The 21,643-nt window shown below is 49.3% G+C and overlaps 8 protein-coding genes across 8 annotated transcripts; 4 read left to right on the top strand and 4 right to left on the bottom strand.

The window, feature by feature from the left end:
* Positions 1–119: 119 nt before the first annotated feature.
* Positions 120–596, top strand: M431DRAFT_87189 (hypothetical protein; the record flags this gene model as incomplete). Its single annotated transcript, XM_024923770.1, has 2 exons — positions 120–430; positions 491–596. The coding sequence occupies 2 exons, from the start codon at positions 120–122 to the stop codon at positions 594–596; spliced, it is 417 nt and encodes a 138-aa protein (XP_024773424.1).
* Positions 597–646: 50 nt separating this feature from the next.
* M431DRAFT_87073 (glycosyltransferase family 58 protein) lies at positions 647–2,126 on the bottom strand (the record flags this gene model as incomplete). The annotated part of the gene is made up of 3 exons (XM_024923759.1): positions 647–1,534; positions 1,612–1,856; positions 2,000–2,126. 3 exons carry the CDS (start codon positions 2,124–2,126, stop codon positions 647–649), a joined length of 1,260 nt encoding a protein of 419 aa, XP_024773423.1.
* Positions 2,127–2,549: 423 nt separating this feature from the next.
* M431DRAFT_86676 (hypothetical protein) lies at positions 2,550–3,866 on the bottom strand (the record flags this gene model as incomplete). The annotated part of the gene is made up of 4 exons (XM_024923707.1): positions 2,550–3,400; positions 3,461–3,558; positions 3,631–3,768; positions 3,841–3,866. The coding sequence occupies 4 exons, from the start codon at positions 3,864–3,866 to the stop codon at positions 2,550–2,552; spliced, it is 1,113 nt and encodes a 370-aa protein (XP_024773422.1).
* A 658-nt stretch (positions 3,867–4,524) lies between these two features.
* Positions 4,525–5,062, top strand: M431DRAFT_443708 (hypothetical protein). Its single transcript, XM_024915220.1, has one exon. It carries the CDS (start codon positions 4,688–4,690, stop codon positions 5,015–5,017), a length of 330 nt encoding a protein of 109 aa, XP_024773421.1. The 5' UTR covers positions 4,525–4,687; the 3' UTR covers positions 5,018–5,062.
* Positions 5,063–5,559: 497 nt separating this feature from the next.
* Positions 5,560–6,243, bottom strand: M431DRAFT_443706 (hypothetical protein). The gene has a single exon (XM_024915219.1). It carries the CDS (start codon positions 6,108–6,110, stop codon positions 5,766–5,768), a length of 345 nt encoding a protein of 114 aa, XP_024773420.1. The 5' UTR covers positions 6,111–6,243; the 3' UTR covers positions 5,560–5,765.
* Positions 6,244–10,822: 4,579 nt separating this feature from the next.
* On the top strand, positions 10,823–13,186 carry M431DRAFT_482605 (hypothetical protein; the record flags this gene model as incomplete). Its single annotated transcript, XM_024916051.1, has 1 exon — positions 10,823–13,186. The coding sequence occupies one exon, from the start codon at positions 10,823–10,825 to the stop codon at positions 13,184–13,186; it is 2,364 nt and encodes a 787-aa protein (XP_024773419.1).
* Positions 13,187–14,963: 1,777 nt separating this feature from the next.
* M431DRAFT_17224 (hypothetical protein) lies at positions 14,964–20,017 on the bottom strand (the record flags this gene model as incomplete). Its single annotated transcript, XM_024913038.1, has 3 exons — positions 14,964–17,415; positions 17,470–19,404; positions 19,472–20,017. 3 exons carry the CDS (start codon positions 20,015–20,017, stop codon positions 15,184–15,186), a joined length of 4,713 nt encoding a protein of 1,570 aa, XP_024773418.1. The 3' UTR covers positions 14,964–15,183.
* A 645-nt stretch (positions 20,018–20,662) lies between these two features.
* On the top strand, positions 20,663–21,529 carry M431DRAFT_508818 (hypothetical protein). Its single transcript, XM_024919173.1, has 3 exons — positions 20,663–20,993; positions 21,060–21,164; positions 21,234–21,529. The coding sequence occupies exons 1-3, from the start codon at positions 20,896–20,898 to the stop codon at positions 21,430–21,432; spliced, it is 402 nt and encodes a 133-aa protein (XP_024773417.1). The 5' UTR covers positions 20,663–20,895; the 3' UTR covers positions 21,433–21,529.
* The last annotated feature ends 114 nt before the right edge of the window (positions 21,530–21,643 follow it).

Genomic DNA, 21,643 nt, shown 5'->3' with positions numbered 1-21,643 from the left:
TATCGATAGTGCCCCTCCATTCAAGCCCCGGTTTATTCCCATCCACCAGATAATTTTTTTGATAGTAGCAATCCATTGATAGCAATAAGCATCAGCTTGATCACCAATAATCGAAAATCATGGGCCGTCCGAAGCGAAATGTCCTCGCTGCTGCGCAAGAGGCGCTGTCACCGCCCGATGCCCTGGAGCCTACGCAGGTGATTGTGCGCGTCGTCAAGCCCGAGGGCAACAACCTGTACACGTGCGAGATGCCAAACAAAAAGGCCGTCGTCCTCGAGCTCGCCCAGCGCTTTCGCAACACCATCTGGATCAAGCGTGGCGGATACGTCCTGGCTGAGGGATATCCAGTGGGGACTCAGGATAGCAGGGCGATTGGAGAAATCATCAATGTCGTCCGGGACGAGAAACTCTGGCGGAAGCAGCCTTATTGGTATGATTTGCATCTTTCCCAATCTCTATTTCTATACATGTATTAAACGATATGCTGCAGGCCAAGGGAATTCGTAAAGACGGCTCAAGATCTCAGCGACGAGGAGAGCGACTCCAACGTAGGAAAGATGCCGCCCAGTGACGACGAGGAAGAAGAGGAGGAATAATGAAACGATCCTTTTGCTCGCAACAACCCAGTCGTATTCTCATACCACCACTATAGCTGTTTTGGTTTCGGCGCAGCATGCTGCGGGTTCGACCCTACAAAGGCCATGGCAACCGTCACAGCCAGGACGCTCACCACGACGTTGGAGCTAACAGGAGTGCTGGGGAACACGTTCCAAGCCCATTCTTGTGCCGCCCACAGCGGGACCACGACAAGCGGGTTCGGAGAGGCCGTCCACAGGAGGAAAGGCGTTGCCCATGCCAGGTACGCATAGAATTGGTAATGCAGAGACCTGGCAAACAGGAGCCCAACCACATTGGCCGACAACATGGCGGACATGATGTACCTGGGCGTGACAACTCTGTGGGAGATGCTGAGCTCTTCCTGCTCTGTGAAAGGCGATTGGAACCGGAGAACGTAGGGGATCATTCTCAAGACGGTTCGTTCTTTAATCTTCAGCCACCGGCCGAGGATGAAGATGAGGAGGAAGAGGACATGGAATGCCAGTAGCGTGATAGAGAAGCTCCGGCTGAGGAACAACTCCTCGCCGAGCATGCGCCAATTGACTGTCCATTCAAACTTGAACTGCCTCGAGAGCTCGAATGCTCGACCAAGATAACCCCTCCAGTTTGTCGTGATGAATGGAACGGCGAGGAGCAGCTGAACCTGTACCATGAGCCACAGTAACCGCAAAGCCCCTTTAAACCCACGACCGAGGAAGAGCACAATGACAACAGCGGGGAGAACAAGTAGCAGTGACATCTTGACGCCAAGACCGACGGTATACGCCAGAGCACCAACGGTCCAGACTCGCCGCTGGAAGAAGAAGATTGACAGCCACAGGAAGAATGCCGCAAAACAGTCGTTGAAGCACCTCAGGACAAAGACGCTGTGAAGCCGCTTTGAAAGAATCAAGAGCGGAAAGATGTACGGCGGAACCTATCATGAGCGACATCACTTTTAGTTACCACCTTTACTCCAAACAAGATTATACACTCGTCAATGAAGAAGCTCACCTTGGCCTTCCAATAGCATAGCATCACCACCCCCAGCGTAGCCATGTACAAACCGGCAAAGAGCTGCTGCGCCAACAAGATATCGGTACCCTTGTTGGTCAGATAATACAACCCGGTGTAAATATACACATGAGCCGCGGGATACACCAACGGCCCCGTGCCGCCCTCCATCTTGGGATAATCTCTCTCCCCGTGAACAAACTGCGTGATCTGTTCCATGTAGGCGACCCAGTCGATTTCCGTATCTAAAAAATGAATCGAAAGTGATAGATTCCACTCGTTAGTCTGGATTTTCCTGCATGAAATCTTTCCCCTTGTCCCCCCTTTTCTTGAGCAAACTATTTTCTTTATTTTGCTGAAAGAACGGAATCGTACAGTGTCGACTAACAGGGCACTTTCCAGATAATCAGACCGCACAGCACGGCGTCTGCGAGCCAAAGGCCCATGGGAATGAATTTCGACAGCGCATGGCGGCCGTTGGCGACATCAGAGGCGAACTTGATGAGAGAGGCCATGAGATCGGTGATGAGAGAAGCTCTCTTCCTCTCCCTCTTCCCTCTCTGTTTAATCCTTCGTTTTCACCGAATAAATGAGAATGAGAGAAATGAGTGGAAAATCCTGTCCCGAGCTTGTTGATTAAAGGGGCATTGTCGTTTTTTGTTGAAAAATCCACGTGAAACGAACGGCCTTGTTTTGAAGCTCGTTATATGCTACGTGGAGCCTTTTCGCTGGTATATGGGTGAGAGGCGCCCCGAAAAGTGCATAGACCCGCTTATATGCCTCGACTCACTGTCCCCTTGTTCGCTTTTGACGAGATGGAATGACTGGTCGTGTAAAGAGAGTAAATCAAGCCTTGATAGCTTTATAGAGTTATATATAGCTTTATAGAATGATAAAATAAACCAAGGATAGCATGAGAGAAAATAATAGGTTGATAGTTATGCCCATGAAAACACCTTTCCTTCACCACTCAAATCCTCCCCCTTCCTCTTCCTTATCTCATTCACCAACTCAACAACCCTCTCCGCACATCCATACGAACCCTGATATCCCCATCCCGCATGTCCATAATTATGCACAATAAAAGTCTCCCCATCCAAAACCTCCTCCTCAATCCTCACCCCGTCCTTCCTCCACGGTCGCAATCCCACACCATGCCTAATGACGCTCAGCCCTTCAATGCCCTTTCCCCCAGCAAGCCCCGGCGCAGCTTCTACAGCCCTCTTCATGATGCGAAGCGCAATATTCGGATCGGGCGAAGATTCCCAGTTACCGATATCGTACGTCCCGCCGAGAATCGTGCCTCCGCCTGCAGCGCGCTGCATAATGTACGTAATCTCCGTAGCGCTATCGTCAGTTCCCGACGTGGCAATCATAGGATGATACTCGTTCCGCACGAGAACAATCTGCGCACGAGCAGGTGTCATGGTAGTATCCTCCACGCCTCCAAGCTTGAGAGATCCCAAGGCAGTAGCATTAATGATGATGTTTGCCGGCTGGCCGGTGTGACTGAGGGACTTTGCGTCTCGAATGTCCGTTAAGACGACTCTTTTGAAGACGACGCCGTTTTTGAGACACTGCCCGACGAGCCAGGAGAGATAGACGACGGTATTGATGCACACGCTCGTGAATTCGCATCCCGAGTCGTGGCCTGGAATGACTTCTTCTTTGCTCAGTTCGCGGAAATCAGGGAGCACTGATTTGTACCAAGGGTCTGTCGAGAACAGATAGTCGGATAGATGGTATCCGGGAGCTTCTGCATCCTTGACTCTTCTATAGACACGGGCCTCTGTAAGTCATCGACTATTAGCAATAAGTCTTAGATGCGCAGCATGATGGAGATAGTTACTCTGAAAGTGAATTCCTGCTTCAGGGACTTCTTCCGTCAGGCGCTTCAGCTCTGGCCAAGTACGACGCTCCCATCTGCTATTCTCCTCGCTAGCCATTCTATATAGAATTAAGTTAATCCCCCAAGTCATACGAGAATAGAGTCAGGGGATCATATAAGAGCACACTTACGGAAGCACGTTTGCTCCAGCCCAAGGTGAGGCATATTCAATATCATAATCACCGGGCATGTGCTTTGCAACCACGGTAACTTTATTGGCCTTGCTCCTCGAAAGGAGAAGTGCTGAAGTGAGACCACTCACGCCGGCCCTGCATCAGGATGTCTTTGTCAATGTATGCCCGCAAGGAATAATACATGTAGGTTGGAGCTCCAAGTCTCACCCTGCAACGACAATCACGTTCACCATTGTATCAAGAACAAAGTGATCAGTATAGATGATATTGAAGTGGCAATTCCATTCATGAGCAATCGTGAGCTCTGATATATCGCATCTCTCACGATAAAGAAGGTTCACATATCAGCGCATTCTGATAACGTTATGGAGTCGTCGAGCTGCGATTGCGGAGTCGGCGTGACTCCAGCGGATCGCTCCCCGCATTCAATCGAACCATGGCTATTTAGTCGCTTGCAAGACTTAGCATACAAGTTGGATAACTTTTACGTCAAGAATTGAAGAACAATTAGACAAATCCCCTACTACCGATTCCTCAGCGATAGAAGGACGTGGTTTCGAATGCGTATATAACGCAGCAAAACAACGGGAGCGAGGCTCGGATGCAGCCAGAATGGAATACCGCGCGGGTAGCTGTCTTGGCGTGTAAGCAGACCTGCGAGGATATCAATGCTACGCCCCCTTGCCGTTCGTTAGTGAGTCTAAAAAAAGAGAGATAGATAGATTCCATCGCCTTGAAAATTTGCAACTAGCCTCGAAAAATTCTTTTCGTTCCAGCTTTTCCGCGGCCAAGGATCTATCTTGCCGGGATCAGTTTGTTGGGTCTCACTCCCAGAACCTCTCGCCAGACATCCGCCCTGATGCTAGAACAAAAGAAGCCCCAAGTTCCAAAGCCTGCATAGATTAGTGAGCCCAGATATCGCACTACCAACTTGCCGAGCACCGTAGACAATTGGCTTGGCAAAAGCCCAAAGATTTCACTGTCCAGAGCACTTGTTGGTTCCCAAGCCAGTTGAACAGTGGCCAATTCACGCACAGATGACGTTGCTGCGGCGATGCTTTGGACATCCAATTTCACCATGGCGTTTTTTAATTTCGAAATAGCTGCTCTTCATTCGACAATTCAGCTCTGTGGCAATGCGAACATGGAAAAGCGAGAAAAGTGCTGTAGCCTTCATTGGAATTGCCGGGTCATGGATTCTTTGCTCTGGACCAATGGAAAGAGTTGCATCGTGAAGGGGGGGGGGGGGGGTAGGACAAGACCCCTTCAAGAAATCAGGCCGTTTCACAACGCAGTTGTCTGCTCGCCAGAAGCTGTAGAGTTAATTACGTCTACGAAGCACAGCATCCATCCAAGTACTTGGCATACCATTGACGCAAGTTAACACACTTCTGCAAGAGGAGTCTGTCGGAATCAAGCTCGCCACCAAACAAAGAAACGAGACCAAAGGGGGAGGTCTGGCTTGAATGATGAATCACCAATGCCTTCCACCCGTCTCATCTATGCTGCAGACGGGTCTTAGCTCAACTGCTGGTTGATGTGGCGCCGTCGACACACACACACAGTTGAGATTAAGTCGGGCCCTAATGAAATGTCCCATCCCGTCCACGTGGTCATCTATCATCCGCCCGGAGGGTTTCAAGACAGATTTTTTCTTATGTTTTTGTAAAGCACGTAGGGAGCTTGCAGATAGGATGCTACTCGCCTGAGACTGCCTCATTGTTTGCTATTCATTGCCATCCCCATTAGTGCCAAGGATACCCAAAAGAGGCGAGGGACATTTCATCACCGCAGCTTGTACAACGTGCCCTGTACCTGCGTGCGGTGCGTCAATGACAAATGGAATGGGCCACGGCCATATCGGGATGCGTAGAAGGAGGTACTTGGGCAACGAGAGACGCATGTACCACCAGTCCAGTTGGCAAATCCTTGGGGCTAGGCAAATCTCCCGCCTGGCTGTTCACTGGTTGCACGACGTTGAGTTGACGGGGGCCGTTGCATTTTGCGACCACTCGCGGTGGCACTGGCCATCTGCCCGAACTACCGTAGCATAGCATCTCGTACTGGGACTGCTCGGCCCGGCCTTTTAAGGATTGGCGGAGAGTATCTTGGTTAGGTTGCTTGCATGATGCTTATCCGCAGCGGGCTTTGTACTGGCCAGCGAAGGCTGCTCTAGTCGGATGCGGATTCGTACTGATTCCATGTTGCTGGCATTGTTGAGAGGATTCTGGGCTTTTGAAACCCCCCCGGAGCTCGAAGGAAGCGCGCGAAGAGGATGGCGCGTAGAAAGCACGGCAGGTCTTGTCACCCACCAGACATAGAGCAGGACACGGGCAGGGCATGTCCAACGTGTCGTGGCACAGCACGGAGCAATGCAATGGAAGGTCACAGTACCAATGCAGCGATGACTTGTCGCCTGCAAATTGTATTTTGGGCGAGGCTCCAAGGGCCAACACGGCCGTCGGGTAGAAGTACATGTGTGCTCTACCCAAGGAGGTAGATGATGTTCATTCAGCCAAATGTCGACTTGAGCACCCTGCAAGCGAGACGGATCAACATTCGAGAAAAGCAAACAGACGACACAAAGATGCCACTAGCAAGAGCTTGTAAGTTAAGCGTACATGGACTGCACTTGCAGTCGTCGCTCAGCCTGCTTTGGCGAGCTCTCTTCCAAGGCCAAACTTGGCCACGATGACGTCGAGCTCTGGCTAGACCAAATCTCCAGGCTCAGAGATTGACTGTCGATGGGCTGGCTTGGGTTTGGGTTGCAAGGCTCGCGAGGTTTTATCAAGTCTGCGTGGCTGATCTGCTGGGGGTTGCCAGGCCATGACGCAAAGACCTCCAAGGGATCGAATCGCAGCAGGGAGCTACAGCGGCATCCCTGTCGAAAAAGGAAGCATGTCCTTAACACTGATAATGCCGGCGCCTGTGTGAAATCGTTGGACGGCACACTGTACGGCCACGGACGCCACGGACAGCATCCTGGCCTCTGTAGCTGATGAACGGGCTCCTAGCGTGGGGCGTGCTGTCGCGGGTATATTCAATCGCTGGGCGACTCCGTTTGCCCAGACGGCGAGTACATGCAAGGTACAGAGGCAGGATGGTGGTCAGAATGGGATCGAAGACATGCTCATCTGGCACAATCAGCGCTTGCTTGCCTCTCCTGTCTTGCTATTGACTGCAATGCTCTTCACGTCTTCAGGTAGCCCTCGGGTAGCTGTCTCGGTATCGCAGGTATTAGCAGCCATCTGACGAATACGAAGTCTACTGCGGGGGCAATTCATGGTTCCTCAGTGATACGAAGGCACGCGCATGAGCAAGAGACAGACTGGGCATCTCGCAACATGTCTCCCATGCACGCACATGTAGTCATGCCGTAGCGCACACAAGAGCCACAATGGGCACCTGGACGACGACGGAGATGCAGATGGATCGTTTTGTCGTGGACTGGACAAAAGACAAAAGACCAACTAGAGAAGTGTTGTCGGCGGACCACCGGCTCTGCATGGGGACGGCCTTAAGAAAAGTCTGGGGCCTGCTCCATTGCGGCGTCGAGGTTTTGCTTGTACGAAGATAGTGCTCGCTGGACTGTCAGGTAGCTCATTTTGCATCAGCAAGTGGCATTCGGGTTTGACGCCCCCTGGTCAGTGGTTTAGAGTGCTTTTCGTCTTCCATCTTCCGTTCCCCCATGGCAGTCCGTGGAATCAGTTCAGCCGGCGAGGGTCAGCCGAGTGATTGATTAGTCGACGTCCATGTCGAGTGAGTGCGGCTTGCCTCAATACACGTACATGTACGAGTACCTACATGCCCGTCTGTGCGGCGATGCATCGAGTCCCTGTCTGCTCAAATCAAGCCCGTCTTAGTGATCGGGATGGCGTCGAGATCGGGCTATTGAGCGTTCTCCGTTACTGGCGACTCCACCCGGACGGTAGGTACCTGTTCGTCCAAACGTCAGTCAAGCCACCCAAGAATGGTGGATCCTGACTAGAGAAGAACATGTCTCACCTAGGGATCGGGAGAAGCAATGTCATGTCTCACAAGCGGAGCGAATGGCGGGACGAGAAGCGCAGCAGACTCGTCACCTGTTTCGCTCGCTACAGTAGCTCTGGCTGCTGGACCTGGACTATTGGAATACTCGTAAGAGAGGACGGCACAGAGCAAATTGCAGCGGACGGCAGCAAATCTCAGCCATGGCTGTTCCGTGCACCACCATTGCCGCGCACGGGATCGTAAGGGTGTGCTGGAGGTGCTGAAGGGGCTGGGCCGGGAGATGGAGGCAAGGCAATATGAGGCAACATGAAGACGACATGAGACCTGCGCGGAACTCGGAGTAAGGAGCTGCCGTTTCCCCCGAAAGGACGTACTCGTACATGTATCCTGCGCGCAAGAGGTAGCAGTACAGGTACATACCAGACATAGCACCGATCACATCAATCACGATATTCAGCACACAGTCCAGTAACGACAACCACCTCACTGGAGCATGTGCTGGAGCATGTGCTGTGCTGTGCTGTAGCATGAAGTGACATCTCAACCAGACTTAATGAATCGAGAGCACCAGACACGAATTGTGGCTGCGCGGTGGCAAGCCGCAACGACGCTGGACTGGCAGAAAAAGTCCACGAGACTCGAGCCATCACACCTCCCGCAGACGATGCTAATAAGCGACTCGCTGTGAATGGTTCGAGATGGGCCATCTGATTCCTTTTTTCAATTTCTGATGCATGCTAGTGGCAGAAAATACTCGATTTTGCCAGAGCCATTCGCAAACCAAGGCCGGGCATGACCGGGCCTGTTATTAGCCACTCAACTTTGGCCACTGCAAGTACCTGTACCAGCTCCTGCAGACAGGAATCGGCCGCAACATTGGCTGCTGGGATGTATCGGGACTTGAGTTGACGCGTCCCGGGTACGACAGCACGGCGCAGCAGAGCACAGCAAAGGCCAAGCAAGGCCACGACACGCACCGCCAACGTAGCTATCAATATCTGTTCTATTCTATTGGCACATGGACGCTGCCTGATGGTGCTGTTGGTTTTACAACTCATCGGCGTACGCAAGCATTGAGCCAAAGCATTGAGGCTGTCAATGGGCAGCCCGGCAACTGCATGTAAGCTCTATTCTAGTAGCCCGGCCGCTGTCAGAAGTCGTTTAGCCACGGACAAGCAAGATGGCGCGGGTAGGGCAGAGACTGGCGGTCCGCCCGCACTGTAAACTGGCCCCTCGACCCCTCTAAGCCCTGGTTGCTCGAGGCTCTAGGGGAATTGAGGGGGGGATACGGAGTCAGGGCCTGGTCCGGTCCTATTCAACGAGCAGCAGGGGACATGTCTGATGCTTTTTTCCTGCTCTGCAGATTGTAGTTGATCGACCCCTGTCGCCCCGCCGCGCAGTGTTTTCTCTTTTTGCTATATGCAGTTTTCTCTTTCTATCTTGTCCCTGTCCCACTCGGGATACGATGCGCTACTTCTGGCTGTTGGCACATGAGCATCCGGACACTTCTTGTTGGTGCCGGCACGGAGGCCGGAGTTGTGTGTACTTGGTACATGTACCTAGTACTTGGGCTTGTCGTGGCCCAGGGGCTTGGGCAGGCCGAGCACAAGTCCCGCTTCCCTGGGACCCCAAGCCCCGGTACTTCGTACAAGGTGCGGGCAACGGAGCAAACGAACTGAAAAACTACTTCACTAGAAGAATATGGGACGGAGAAACCAGCCGAATAAAGACAAATAGAAAATGATATCGTAGCATCACTCTCGTATGCATCTCGACTCGAGTAATAATTCAGAGCTAGCCGCCGCTTCCCAGCACGTGCAGCACAGCGCAGACGCAGAGGGACATGCTCATACATGTGTACACGGGCCAAAGACGGCTACAGGTACTGGAACTTGCGTACGACGGCGACGGTACATGTCGTGCAGTGCATGAAGCAGTGCCTTAGTGAGCTCGTGGCTTGGTATCGCTTCGCTGTGATTGCTGGGCTGCATGTACTTGTACCGCCGGCGCAGCAGCAATACAGTCGAGGCCAATTCTCCGCCAGTCATTACCGACTTGGCGCTGCAGACGGCGTGTACATGTACTTGTTTGCCAAAGGTGCGTACGAGTAGGTATTCCAGGCACTGTAAAACAAAGGATGACAGCCACAGAATGACATGAATCAAATCAATGTAGGAATCAATGCCAGGCACCTACAGATGGACGCCCAAAACCACATAAATCCACTTAGCCCAGCAAACGGGAGTTTCCATCATTTGATCTATTCTTATGTATGCACTCGTACTAGCAGCCTCTGCCGACTTGCCCAACTGGGACTAACCCGCTCGTCTCCGAATTTTCTCCCACGCAGGCCCCGTTGGCGCTAAACCTGGCAAGCCTGGCCCCGGCAGCACCAGCGCACAGGGCACCTGGTGCCACTCAACCACCCAAGTGCCACCCAAGTGCCCCGTACCTTGGCAGCAACTGCAGCGGCGTAGCACCGCAAAGTAGCGCTACGGCACAGTACAAGAATAGCGGCATGTATGTACCTGTACGAGTACCTGTACCAGGCTTGCAGCACCCCCTCTAGCGGCCGGATCAGCGCCCACAGGGCCCCTCTGCAAGTGCCCATCGCTGCACCCTCTATCCGCTAAATTACGTCGCTGCCTCCTCCCTGTTTTCTTCCCACTTGAACCCTACCGCTTCACATCTTTTCTTTTTTTCGGAGGGCCCTTTTGATTCCTTCTTCTGCAATGCAAGACCAAACAATAGTCTGACATTTGCACTCTAGAATCACCCAATCGTTTATTCTTACTCACCCTCGTTTCTTCCTTCGTTTCTTTTTGTCTCCCCAAGCTGCTTGCTTTGTTCGTCTGGACTTGCATTTGCATTTGAGGCCTCTTTCTTACATGCCTTGCTGGGGCGGAACTGGGACTCATTCCAATTCCACATCGCATTGTCGAATGGCACAAACAAACCCCGGCCTGTCCGCTTCACAAATTGCAACCGCCTGATTTTGTCGACGCGCCTCGTGGCATGTGTTTCGCATCTGGACCCCTTTGTGCTTTATGCGTGTCTGCCGGTTCAAAAGACTTAAACGACCATCATGCTGCTTCACGCCTCACTTGATCTAGTCATATCGATTCAGCACACCCAGACTCAGACGACTCGCAAATAAACCAAGGGGGCTTTCCACCCTCGAGGTGAAGCAACCACCACAATGGCTCTGTGGCCTTTTCGCAACAGAGGCGACAAGCGCTCTGCGGCAGAAACCGTTTCTGCTCGCAATGCGGCAAAGTCGGCTCCCGTGAGGCCCAGCCAGGATGCGCCGAGATTTAGCTTCTCGCCTGATCATCAAGACGCAATCCATGTCGACCGACCCCAAGACTTGACGGGAGGAAATGCGAATGCGCCCAATCCCATCTGGCAGAACCGCGCACCAACCTTACACCACAAACGAAGCGGAAACCAACCTTCGAGGAGGAAGAGCAGCAAACGAAAGAGACAAGACCCCAACAGGGAAGCAGAGATCAAGGCCATGAGTGCCTTTACGCCGGCACGAGCAACTACCGATACCTTTGCCACCACTCGCAGCGCAAAACATGATAATAAACGGGCAAAGACTCTGCCGGCCAGGCCACCCGTCAGGGCGCCTTGGGATAGCCCTACTTCTGACACCTCGCTACCTATCCCCATCTCGGTCGATTCCCGCCTGTCCATTGATTCCAACTATTCATCATATCGAGTATCCGCCCTGGATTCTCTCGCACCCAGACCAACTTTGCGATATCAGGGAAGCGCTCGATTGCTCCCGTCCCGTGCCTCCGGGCCTGCGCGATCGGGTTCTCAGAAGAAGAGACTCGCCGCACTTGACGAAGAGACGCTCAGGGCACACAAGCGCATTGATGATCTGGCCGACAATTTTGATGCTGGTGAATTACGAGAGCTCATGGAAAGGGATGCTAGGAGACGAGAACGGAACAGGCAGCGTGAGCGAGACAGGACCGAGAAGAAACTGGCGCGAAAGGCCGAGAAGCAAAAGAGGAAAGAAGAAACCGCCAGGGAGAGGGGAACCCCTTCACCCGAGAATCTTGAGCGAGGCGTCATGGGCCGAGAAGTTGGCCTCGGCATCGATCCACCATCAACCGTAGTGACATCATCCAAGCAGCGGGCTTCTCCAGAGCCAATGTCTGACATCGAGGAGTATTCCACGAAGCCTTCCAAGGACCAGGCGGAACCCCTGGGGACATTCCACAGGGTAGACACTGCGCCTCGCGAGGCTGAGCCCGCGCCGGCTCCCGAAAGATTCCCGCCGCTTCCTCGCAAGTCAGACGAGCGTCTCCCAGCAGTGCTACCTGCCCTTATCAAGCTGGAGGGTAACATGCTACCCAAGACGTCTACTTCGGGATCGACATTTGATTCTGACAAGGAAAAGACGTCTCTGGCAATGGACGATGATGCCACCACACGAAAAGGATCTGAGACCAGCAGCAAGACTAACCGCATATCGTTCTCTACCTTGCTTAGGTGGGGGAGAAGTCGCCGCAACTCTGGCGGTCCGTCTTCCTTCTCAAACACCTCGCGCGAAGAAATGTCCATGGCTGCACAGGCTGTAGCGGCGGCACATGCCCAAGCGCAGGCCAGAAGCCTCGAATCGCCTGTGTCATCACTTTCCGGCAACTATCTATCATCCAAGCCAGGTGTTGGTCCGCCTAAGCGAATGAAATCCCGCTTCCGAGAGGATCTTCCAGAACTTCCGATATCACCACCTGGATCCCGTCTTCAATCACCTGAAGCAGACGCCTCTCACCCCAGCGATTCTGCATACAAATCTACCGCCGGTTCGGAACCGATAACTATCCATCACCCAATTTTACGAGACGATACTCCAACTTCTGGCCATCGTTCAATTGACATCCCCCAATCACGTGTGTCAAGAGACAAGATGTACGGCAGCCACTCCGCTGAGCCCCATCTTTCCATGTCTCTAGCATCTGTCGACTCAGAAGGGTCCTGGCTCTCAGGGAGAGTTGGTAGTCAGAGGAGCCAACGGATGTCATCCGTGCGCGATAGGATTCGATCCCGACAACAAGACCGAGACGCCAGACCAGACTCTCCCTCGAACAGCACGCACGAAGATCTCGAGATTACCGAAGACGATTACATGTCACGCCTGAGCCCCGATCCAACCGCTCTAACATTCAACTCTCGTCTATCAGGCGAGGGTCGCCCGAGCAGTGATGGAGAAGAGCTGAGGGATGAAGGCGAGGTCAGGTGGGGTGCCGTTGGCGCTCAGCCGCAGTTTGTCTCACACACGAATAATCGTGATACTATTCGCAGCCGCGAAGGTCTGCTTAACATCGATTCAGGAGACGAGGAAGACCTCGATGCTCCCATTTCTCCCATTTCTCCAATTACCCCGAGCATTGAGGAGAAGGTTGATCTGCAGCGGGCCACAAGCGTACGGATGGACCCTGGCCATGCTCGAAACTTTAGCGCTGGAAGCGCGAAGCTGTTAGAGATACACCCTCGAGCATCTGCGGATGGCAAGAGGTTGAGCCAAGAGAGGACGAACGGTGTGTAAGTTGATCCTCTATTGGTGCTAATGATTCCAACAGTCGAAAGAGTTCCCCGAATCCGGAAGAAAACAACAACCAAAAAAAAAAAAAAACGAGAAAAATAAAGAAAAGCAAAAAAGAGGGGCACCGATTGATGGCTTCAGCCTATATACAGAACCACAATGGTGCACCGTTGATGAATCTCCTTTGTACCACCTCATAACTGACCCGAGTCGCTCTTTTCTTATTTTCACTCCTTAACTGATGACCGAAAATCGATAAAAACGACATAAAAACGCAGAAATTCCACACAAACAAGACAAAAAAACGCGTATATACCGCTAAAATGGGGAACTCTTTCTGACTCTGGAATCATCGACATCCGATATTGCACATCAAACCACCTTTGGACCTTTTACTTCTTGACAGACGTCTCGTTGTACATTACAACCATTGACGAACTATGACTGGCGTTGGGCTGCTGCGTTTTTTGCTTTTTTTATTTATTCCCAAGTACTTGTTTTTTTTTTACAGGCACATATACCAGATTTGATACCCACTCTGTCGAAGGGGTCTATTTTTTCCCGACTCTTTCGCAGCTCGTCTTGTGTTTCAGGGGGAGGGCTGCATATCGTTTCCGGAAAGCTTTGGGTATCCGGGACTTGAAAAGTGATGAGCATTTACAAAAAACAAAATGGGACGGTTCTTTTTTTCTGAAAGTTGATTTCTGCTTTCTGATTGCTTCTTTTATGGGAGGCTGGTTGTGGCTTTTATACACACAATCGATTCCCGGCTGGAGTGAGAAGAGAGGAGGAATTAGGTTTCGGATTTGGAACCGTTGGGATATTTTGACAAAATAAAAACAGATTGACCAAAAAAATTTACTGGGAAAAGAAAAACTTTATAGAGGCTTCATTCTGCAGGCAGGTTGATACTATGGATCAAATTCGTGCCATTTTTAATTGCTATTTTTTTGGTAGTCATATTGGCGGGGAGAGAGAGAGATTTGTATATAGGATGCCACTTTGTTGAGCATTTGGCACTGAGCGGGGGGATGAAGCAGCCTATGGAACAATATATGATTGCGCTTAAAGATTTGAATTGTCCCCTTTTTGTCTCTTGTGATATTTCGCCATTCTTTCTTTTAACTTTGACAGCGTTCTTCTAGTTGCTTGACAAGAGGTTCTGGAGGTCTGCCGATACTAGCAACACTGTTGTCAAAATGGAGGGGCCTAATCACCTTGGCCTGGCTCCGGTTCGAGGTCCAATAAAGCATAAATCGTTTTCCGAGGAGAAGCAAAAAGCTTTCCATTAAATAAAAACGCTGTTCCATTCACCCGATCTGTGGATAGAGAGGTGGGAAATTTATATATTAGACTATCGGAGGCAATGTCCCACTTCTGCAATCCATCAACCTCTGCTTAAAGGATCTTAAACTTCAACCCCAGCCGTCCGGCTCCAATAAGAGGTTTCGTAAGAGGTATAAGTCTCGTAAGAAGACGAAGCCCCGACGCCTATAATGGTCGCAAACGCTCTTCATCTGATACAGAAGAAGCTCTTTATAAATAGCAACCAATACCGTCTCAACTCGAATCGAGCACGCATAATAGCCTTGCTGTTGTACCGCTCGTCAAGAAGAAGCGCCGCTTGTTCCCGATACATTTGCCTTATAACTGCTACTCTATCTAAATTTCCCTAGTAACTACTGCTATATCTATATTTCTTTATTAACTGCTACTATATCTATATTTCTTTAGTAACTGCTACTATATCTCTATTTCTTTAGTAACTGGTGCTATATTTATATTTCTCTAGTAATTGCTGCTATATTTATATAATAAAATTTATATGCTAGCTGAATACTAACAAACATCTTATGAATCCCGTTGTCTTTCACCCGCACTCACTTAAATCGTAATTCGTTATACCACCCAGAAACCTCACGAGAAGCTCCACTCATAAACGTGCTGTCTACCCGAATGTTCCGTCCAGCCTCGCCCTTGAGGATGCCACCTACCATGTCCTAAGAGAGCGCTGTGAAAGGAGGTGGGCCAGAGAATCGAAGAATGCAGGGATTGTCTCCAGAGTCTATCATGACAATACAGTGGCGGGATCTGGCCATCCGTACTGTCATTCGATAATCTGGCGGCAGCCATAGCACATTCTTTCCATTCCAAGTTATCCATAATCTGTCAAGACTAACACCGTAACCTTCAACGATAGAATGGTATTCGCATGCTCTCCCGGAAGGGCCAGCAAATGTATCCGCCTGAGCGATCAAATTGTCCAGTGCTATGCAACCAAGTTGTGTCAGGATATGTGTGCTCGAGTCGCCGTCGAAAGACGGATCGAAATATTGGCAACAGATTTGGAACCTAGTTTCTTCTCCTCTTGTCAAAACCCACATCCCATGACGAGCACGCTCCGAGAAAAGCACTGTGGCACCGTCATTGGATATTTCAATCGACTCGTGTTTGTTTCCCCAGGCTGTACATCGCCCGCAAAGCACTCTATTATATTCTCGCATCTCAACGTTCGTCGCCCACAATTCTTCGCCAGTTTCCACATTCCATATAGAAAAAATATAAGTCGTGAATTCCTGGGACGAGCGTTTTGCAGGAGCAAGATACTCTGCAGAGACAAGATACTTTGCATTCTGAGAAAAAGCCAGGAGATGCATGTTTTCAAGCCCCCTCTTGTGAAAAGTCATCGAGTGGGAAGTCTTTTCGGCTTTGTTCAGATTCCATAGCAACATCTCATCTCCCGCTTTTGATTCCGTCGCAAAAAGCTTTCCGTCAAAAGAAAACGCTGTTCCATTCACCCGATCTGTGGTTAGAGAGGCGGGAAATTTGTGTATCAAGCTATCAGAGGCAACGTCCCACTTCTGCAATCCGTCAACCTCAGAGTACATGTAAATAGACTTGCCATCCCGTGAAAATTGCAATCTGAGAATGTCACGAGTGTCTATTCCATCAAATGCCTGTAGGATATAGCCGGTTGTCGTGTCCCAGACTGCGACGTAACTCATAGCAGTAGCCACGAGTTTAAAGTCGGGCGAAAAAGTGACTAGGTTTGGTGAATACTTGGCTTGATATGCCGAAGGTTTTTGGTCGTTGAAATCCCAGTAAGCATGTTCAGTTAGATCGTACAATTCAATGTCCTCGGAAAATGCTACAGCCAGCGTTTGTCCGTCATCGGACCACGCAATTCCCGTTATGTCTCCAGAATTAACCCGTAATTCATGTTGTTTCATGCCAGAAGTTATCTCCCAGATAAGGACATGGTAATGAGTCAACCCGTTGTCGTCCCTGCGGTAGCGAGTTTCGGCAATGAGCCTGGAGTCTTTGGAGAATTCGACAATTTCGACTTCCCACGAACTTTCTGCGCTAATATTCAGTATCTTTTCTTCAATCTCCAAATCCCAGACTTCAAACCCTTCCCCAACAGGAAAAGCTATGAATTTGGAATCGCCTGAAAAACTGGGCATTCCTCGAATGCTATCATCGTGGTTAAGAAGTTCCAATCTCTCTTTGCCTGAAGGCACTTCCCAGATACGGGTAGTGAATCCCGTTGTAACTGCCAAAAACTTAGCATTATTTGACCACTTCAATGAGCCCATTTGATGGGCCGTATCGCCATATGATAGCTGTAGCTTTGTCCCATCAACCGTGTGATATATAAAAATTCTGCCGTCCTCGTTCATCCCAAAAGCCTTACACGACGCCACGAACTTCCCATCGTTGGAGATTGCATAAAATCTTCCGATATCAAACCCCCGAAGTCTGGCATTGTGTATCACCGCACCGGATCTTGCATCCCAGCAATGGAATCGATCCCCTGCAATTGTGAACACGTGATTCAAATCGCTCGAAAATACTGCTTGCTGTACTTGTACATCTCCTGCGTGATTGAGTGAATGGATTTGCTTTCCTGTAGCCATATCCCAAATTTGAACGGTCTTAGAGGAGGATGGCACTACTAAGAGATTTGTACCATTGGAACATATCGTTTCTGCTTGTTTTTTCTCGATTATCTGTAGGCGAGGGCTCCAGTGGCTTTCCTTTACTGAACTGTGTACATGTTTTATCCAGGACAGCTTATTCCTGAAATGAGTAGAAATTAAGCTCTGAGGACTGAACAGAAGTGATGATGAATAAATCTGCATAGGAGCAATCTCCATAATCTGGGTGTTGTATTGCATGAATCGGCTTGCGTCATATATAAATTTTTGAAGTTCCTCTGCTGTGGAGCGTTTCTGCTGTTGTCAGTTTTGTATTCTATTCTGCGAAATGAGTAATTCTTGGCTTACCTTTAGCAATTCGTTGAGTGTTTGGAAATAAGATATGTTGCTAGATAAATTTCGTGTCAAAGCGAGTACCTCAAGCCAGTGGAGAACATGCTTCTTCAAGAAGTGCAAGATTTCTTCTTCATCGACCAGGAGAGTTTGATCTCCTGCAGTACTATATATGTCGCACAAATGAGAGGCCCAATTAGTGCAGGAATAGAGACAATGTTCTAAAGGATTGGGATTTGGCGGGCTAACATCTTCGAGAAGAATTCCAGGATGCTCCAGCTCGTAAATGTTCTCTTTTAGAGTTTGATCCATAGCGTTCAATGAGTTTAAAACCATGCTATACTTAACGTCCCCCATTCCGTGCCGGAAAATGACAGGTTGCGAGGAAGGATCGCTGGCTAGATAATCTTTTGCAGATTGATGCACAAAGTAAATGTGGTTTTCTCGGACCGTTAGGAATGAACCACAATCCTTTATCAGCGAGTTTAACTGGGGCAGTTTCTTCAAATTGCCCTGGAACCCTGCAAGAGTTGAGAGCTCGTTAAGATGTAGGGGCCGATGTGCCAATGTTGCGATAGCCAATATACTTCGACATAATCCAGGGCCTTTCCCTTTTAGTTGAGAAATTCGCTGTAGCATGACAGTGTAGAGCTTAGATAGATCTTCAGGCATCTCATCCAGAATTGCCATTACATCTGATGTATCGTCGTAATAGGCATTGCTCTCGGAACTCAGCCTATCGAAGACAATTGCAACCCAGAGAAATGTGCCGTTGGCCTTCTCTCGCATTTGACGACAAACTTCTTCTTTCAAATCTTCGTCGTGTTTTAGAAGGGATATTTGAGATGCCTTGTGGGAGATGTATGCATCCACAGCGCTTGCGACAAGTGTAGCATTTACCTCAAGGCTAAGGTTCATGCTTTGAATTAATTTTTCCTCAATTTCAGACCAATTGCGGCTAGATACGGCCCATTTGGCATTTGACGAGGCAGATGCATCTCGAATAAGATGCAAGAGTTCCATCCGACCTGTGATACACTCATCAAGGGCATCGATAATGATATACACTGGTGGCAGTTCCTCGTCCCTTAGCATATTGCTGAAAATTTCGGACAATGTGTACCAGGAATTTCCCTCATCAAAGAGGCTTTTCCCAGCGGTATCGTATGATTTCCTGATGTATGATATTAAAGAAGGTTGCTGATCTGCTAAAAGCCATATGAGACCACGTAGAACTGCTATGTGGTTGTTGACGCTCGGTATGGTGGCCTGACAGAAAAAGAATGTGACCAGACTCGGGTTTGCCTGTTGCATCAATTCTTGGGCGAGGCCGCATAGGAGCATAGTTTTCCCTTTACCAGGGTCACCTCTTAGCCAAAGCAGGCGGTTATCATCGCTGTTGCGCCAAGTCTGGAACTGCGGGTTTTCAAGAATCCAGCGGTATGATTCTTGCAATAGGCCTCCCTTTGTAGTTTCAATGCGGCTCCTGTCAGCACGAGGATCTGTGATTCGTAAGTCTCTGAGACACTGTTGGTCTTCTTGGGTCCTTTGATATGTTTCTTGTGCCTTGGTGTGACGAGCTATAACTCTGAGATGTGATTCCGATTCAAGGCCCAAGAACGTACGTATCTTGTTGCGAAGAGAAGTGTCGTCTATTTGAATAGACTTCAGACTGCTATCCCAATTGTCCAGTTCGACGAGGTCTCGTAAGAAAACGAACCCACGGTTCCGGTAATAGTTACAAATGCTTTTCATCTGAAATTGCAGAAGCTTTTTGTAAAAGCTGATGAATGCATTTTGCAACTCATTTTGTACTCCAGTAAAGGAATGGTCGCTTGAGCTGTTATTAAAAAGCAATGATGCTTGCTCCCAGTACCACTTTATCGTGATTCCAATATACTCAATGCCCGTTTGATTCGCTTCAGTTTGCGATATAGGATTGGCTAAGATCTTTTCCTGGGAATTAGTTTATCGATGTATATGATCGGCTGCCATATATACATGTAGGTTTCCTTACCGAGAGTGAAATATATACTATAACCCAAGGAAGAGCGGCTTGTGGCATGTCCTTAATTGCGTCGCTCACCAACTTTTTAGTAGTATTGACTACCTGCATAACTGGGCCTATGCTATTCTTGATACTGGCCTCTCGAAATGTTTTATTAAGGCCATTATCAATTAACTGGTGCATCTGCGCTCTTCTCGCCAGCACATTGTCTTTCTCAATGATATTACCTGTATTTACGCTCGCAGGCTCTAGAATGGTAGGCTCTAGGGAGCCTTCTAGAGTGGTCGGCTCTAGAGAGACAGTATTCCTTAGTTTTAAAGATAAGATCTTCTCATACGCTTGTACCAGCTTCGGTTCATCGGCTTTGAGTGCATCATAAGCGCTGTTCCAGATGCTCTCGGAGGGGTCGATGGGGGAGGCATCAGCTTTGCTATTGGGAGCTTTGGTGCTGGAAGCTGTGCTGATGGAGGTGCTCGCGACAGTGCTCTGTCTCGAAGAGCTGCCCTGTCTCGAAGAGCTACCCTTGCCACCCAATATCTTTCGTAATTTACGCATGGATGATAGTATAAAATATTGATGTAAAGAACAGGAAGAGACCTGGAGACGCAAACAAGGCAGCCGAACATGATGCGGAGTGTTTTTAAGCGCCGGGCCCAGCCAATAATACCCTGCCTCAAATAGAGCATTCTAGTGGAACAGATTATACGCATGTTGGTCCCATATAGGAATCGGCAAGGTTGTTGACAAGGGTATAGAACAGGGGGTTGAACAGAATTCGAAATACTACCATACGAGTATTGTACATACTCCGTACAATTGGGAAACATGTCTACAACACAAATTAGATATAGTAGCGGTTACTAGAGAAAAATAGATATAGTAGCAATTAGTACAGAAATATAGATATAGTAGTAGTTACTAGGGAAATGCAGATATAGCAGCTACTCCCCTTGTAGGCGTATGATTCAACTCGTGGGTGTTCGAATTCTTCTCGGCCTCGGTTTTTCTAAAAGTACATGTATGGAGGGAGGCCTGAAAAAAGGCCACCAAGCGGACAACAGCATCGCTGCGCCACTGGGAGCACCAAATACGGCAAACACCGACGATTTAATCCTCAACCGTAGGCATATTATACAAATCCCAAGACATCGTAAGGCATAATACATTTTTGTCAAAGACAGTCCTGCTCTAGTGAAATTACTTGGCGCGTGCCATATTTAAGTGAAGAATCTAAACGGCGTTGGCCTCGGTACTTACTCCGTACTGTATCGATAATCGGAGCACGCTGGCTTACCTCATACAAATATTTTACTCATCCAGATCGCCACTACCAACAAAACTCATTCTTATAAATCACCTTTCATCCGCATTCACTCAATCGCAATTCATTGTACCACCTCTAGATTTCGTCCGCAAACATGCTGTCAATCCGAATGTTCCGCCCAGCCTCGTCCATCGCCCGGCAAGGCGTCGCATCTCAGCGACTCTTCCACGCCAGCCGTCCTGCTCTGGCGGTTCACTATGTCAAGACGTGAGCTATATCCCTTACCAAATCCTCATCAAAGTAACATGCACATTTTCTAATTAGAAACTCAAGTGCCGAGGAGTTCAAGAAAGTCGTCAAGGAGCAAGAAAAGGTCATTGTGGACTGCTTCGCAGAATGGTGTGGACCATGCAAAGCGATTGCCCCCATCCTAGAAAGGTGAGTCCACCAAAGGAAAAGAAAAATGTTTATGGACTCGCAACATCATGCTAACAGTGTCCATTATAGGACATCCGAAGAAGCAGAATTCAAGGACAAGGTCCATTTCGTCAAGTTCGACGTCGACGAGCTGCCCGAACTGAGCCGGGAGCTGGGAATCCGCGCCATGCCGACCTTCCTGTTCTACAAGAACGGCAACAAGGTCGACGAGATGATTGGAGCAAACCCGCCTGTTTTGCTGCAAACACTGAGGAAGCACAATGCTTAAAAGGGTTTTAGAAGGGAAAGACTCGGTGGTAGCTCGTGAATGTAAGATATGGTATATATCATGTTAGATCTCGTAGACAATTGAATGCTGCGACAACCTGTATTCTCAAATGTAATCCGTGTAGGTGCATAGTATTTATTTCAGAAGGAATAAACTCTTCCTGTGCTATGTTGATATATCCAGTCTCGCTCCCAATTTTTAGTTCCCAAAC

The sequence above is a fragment of the Trichoderma harzianum genome, assembly GCF_003025095.1.
Source record: "Trichoderma harzianum CBS 226.95 unplaced genomic scaffold M431scaffold_7, whole genome shotgun sequence".
NCBI lineage: Eukaryota > Fungi > Ascomycota > Sordariomycetes > Hypocreales > Hypocreaceae > Trichoderma > Trichoderma harzianum.
This window is presented reverse-complemented; position numbering and strand designations above follow the sequence as displayed.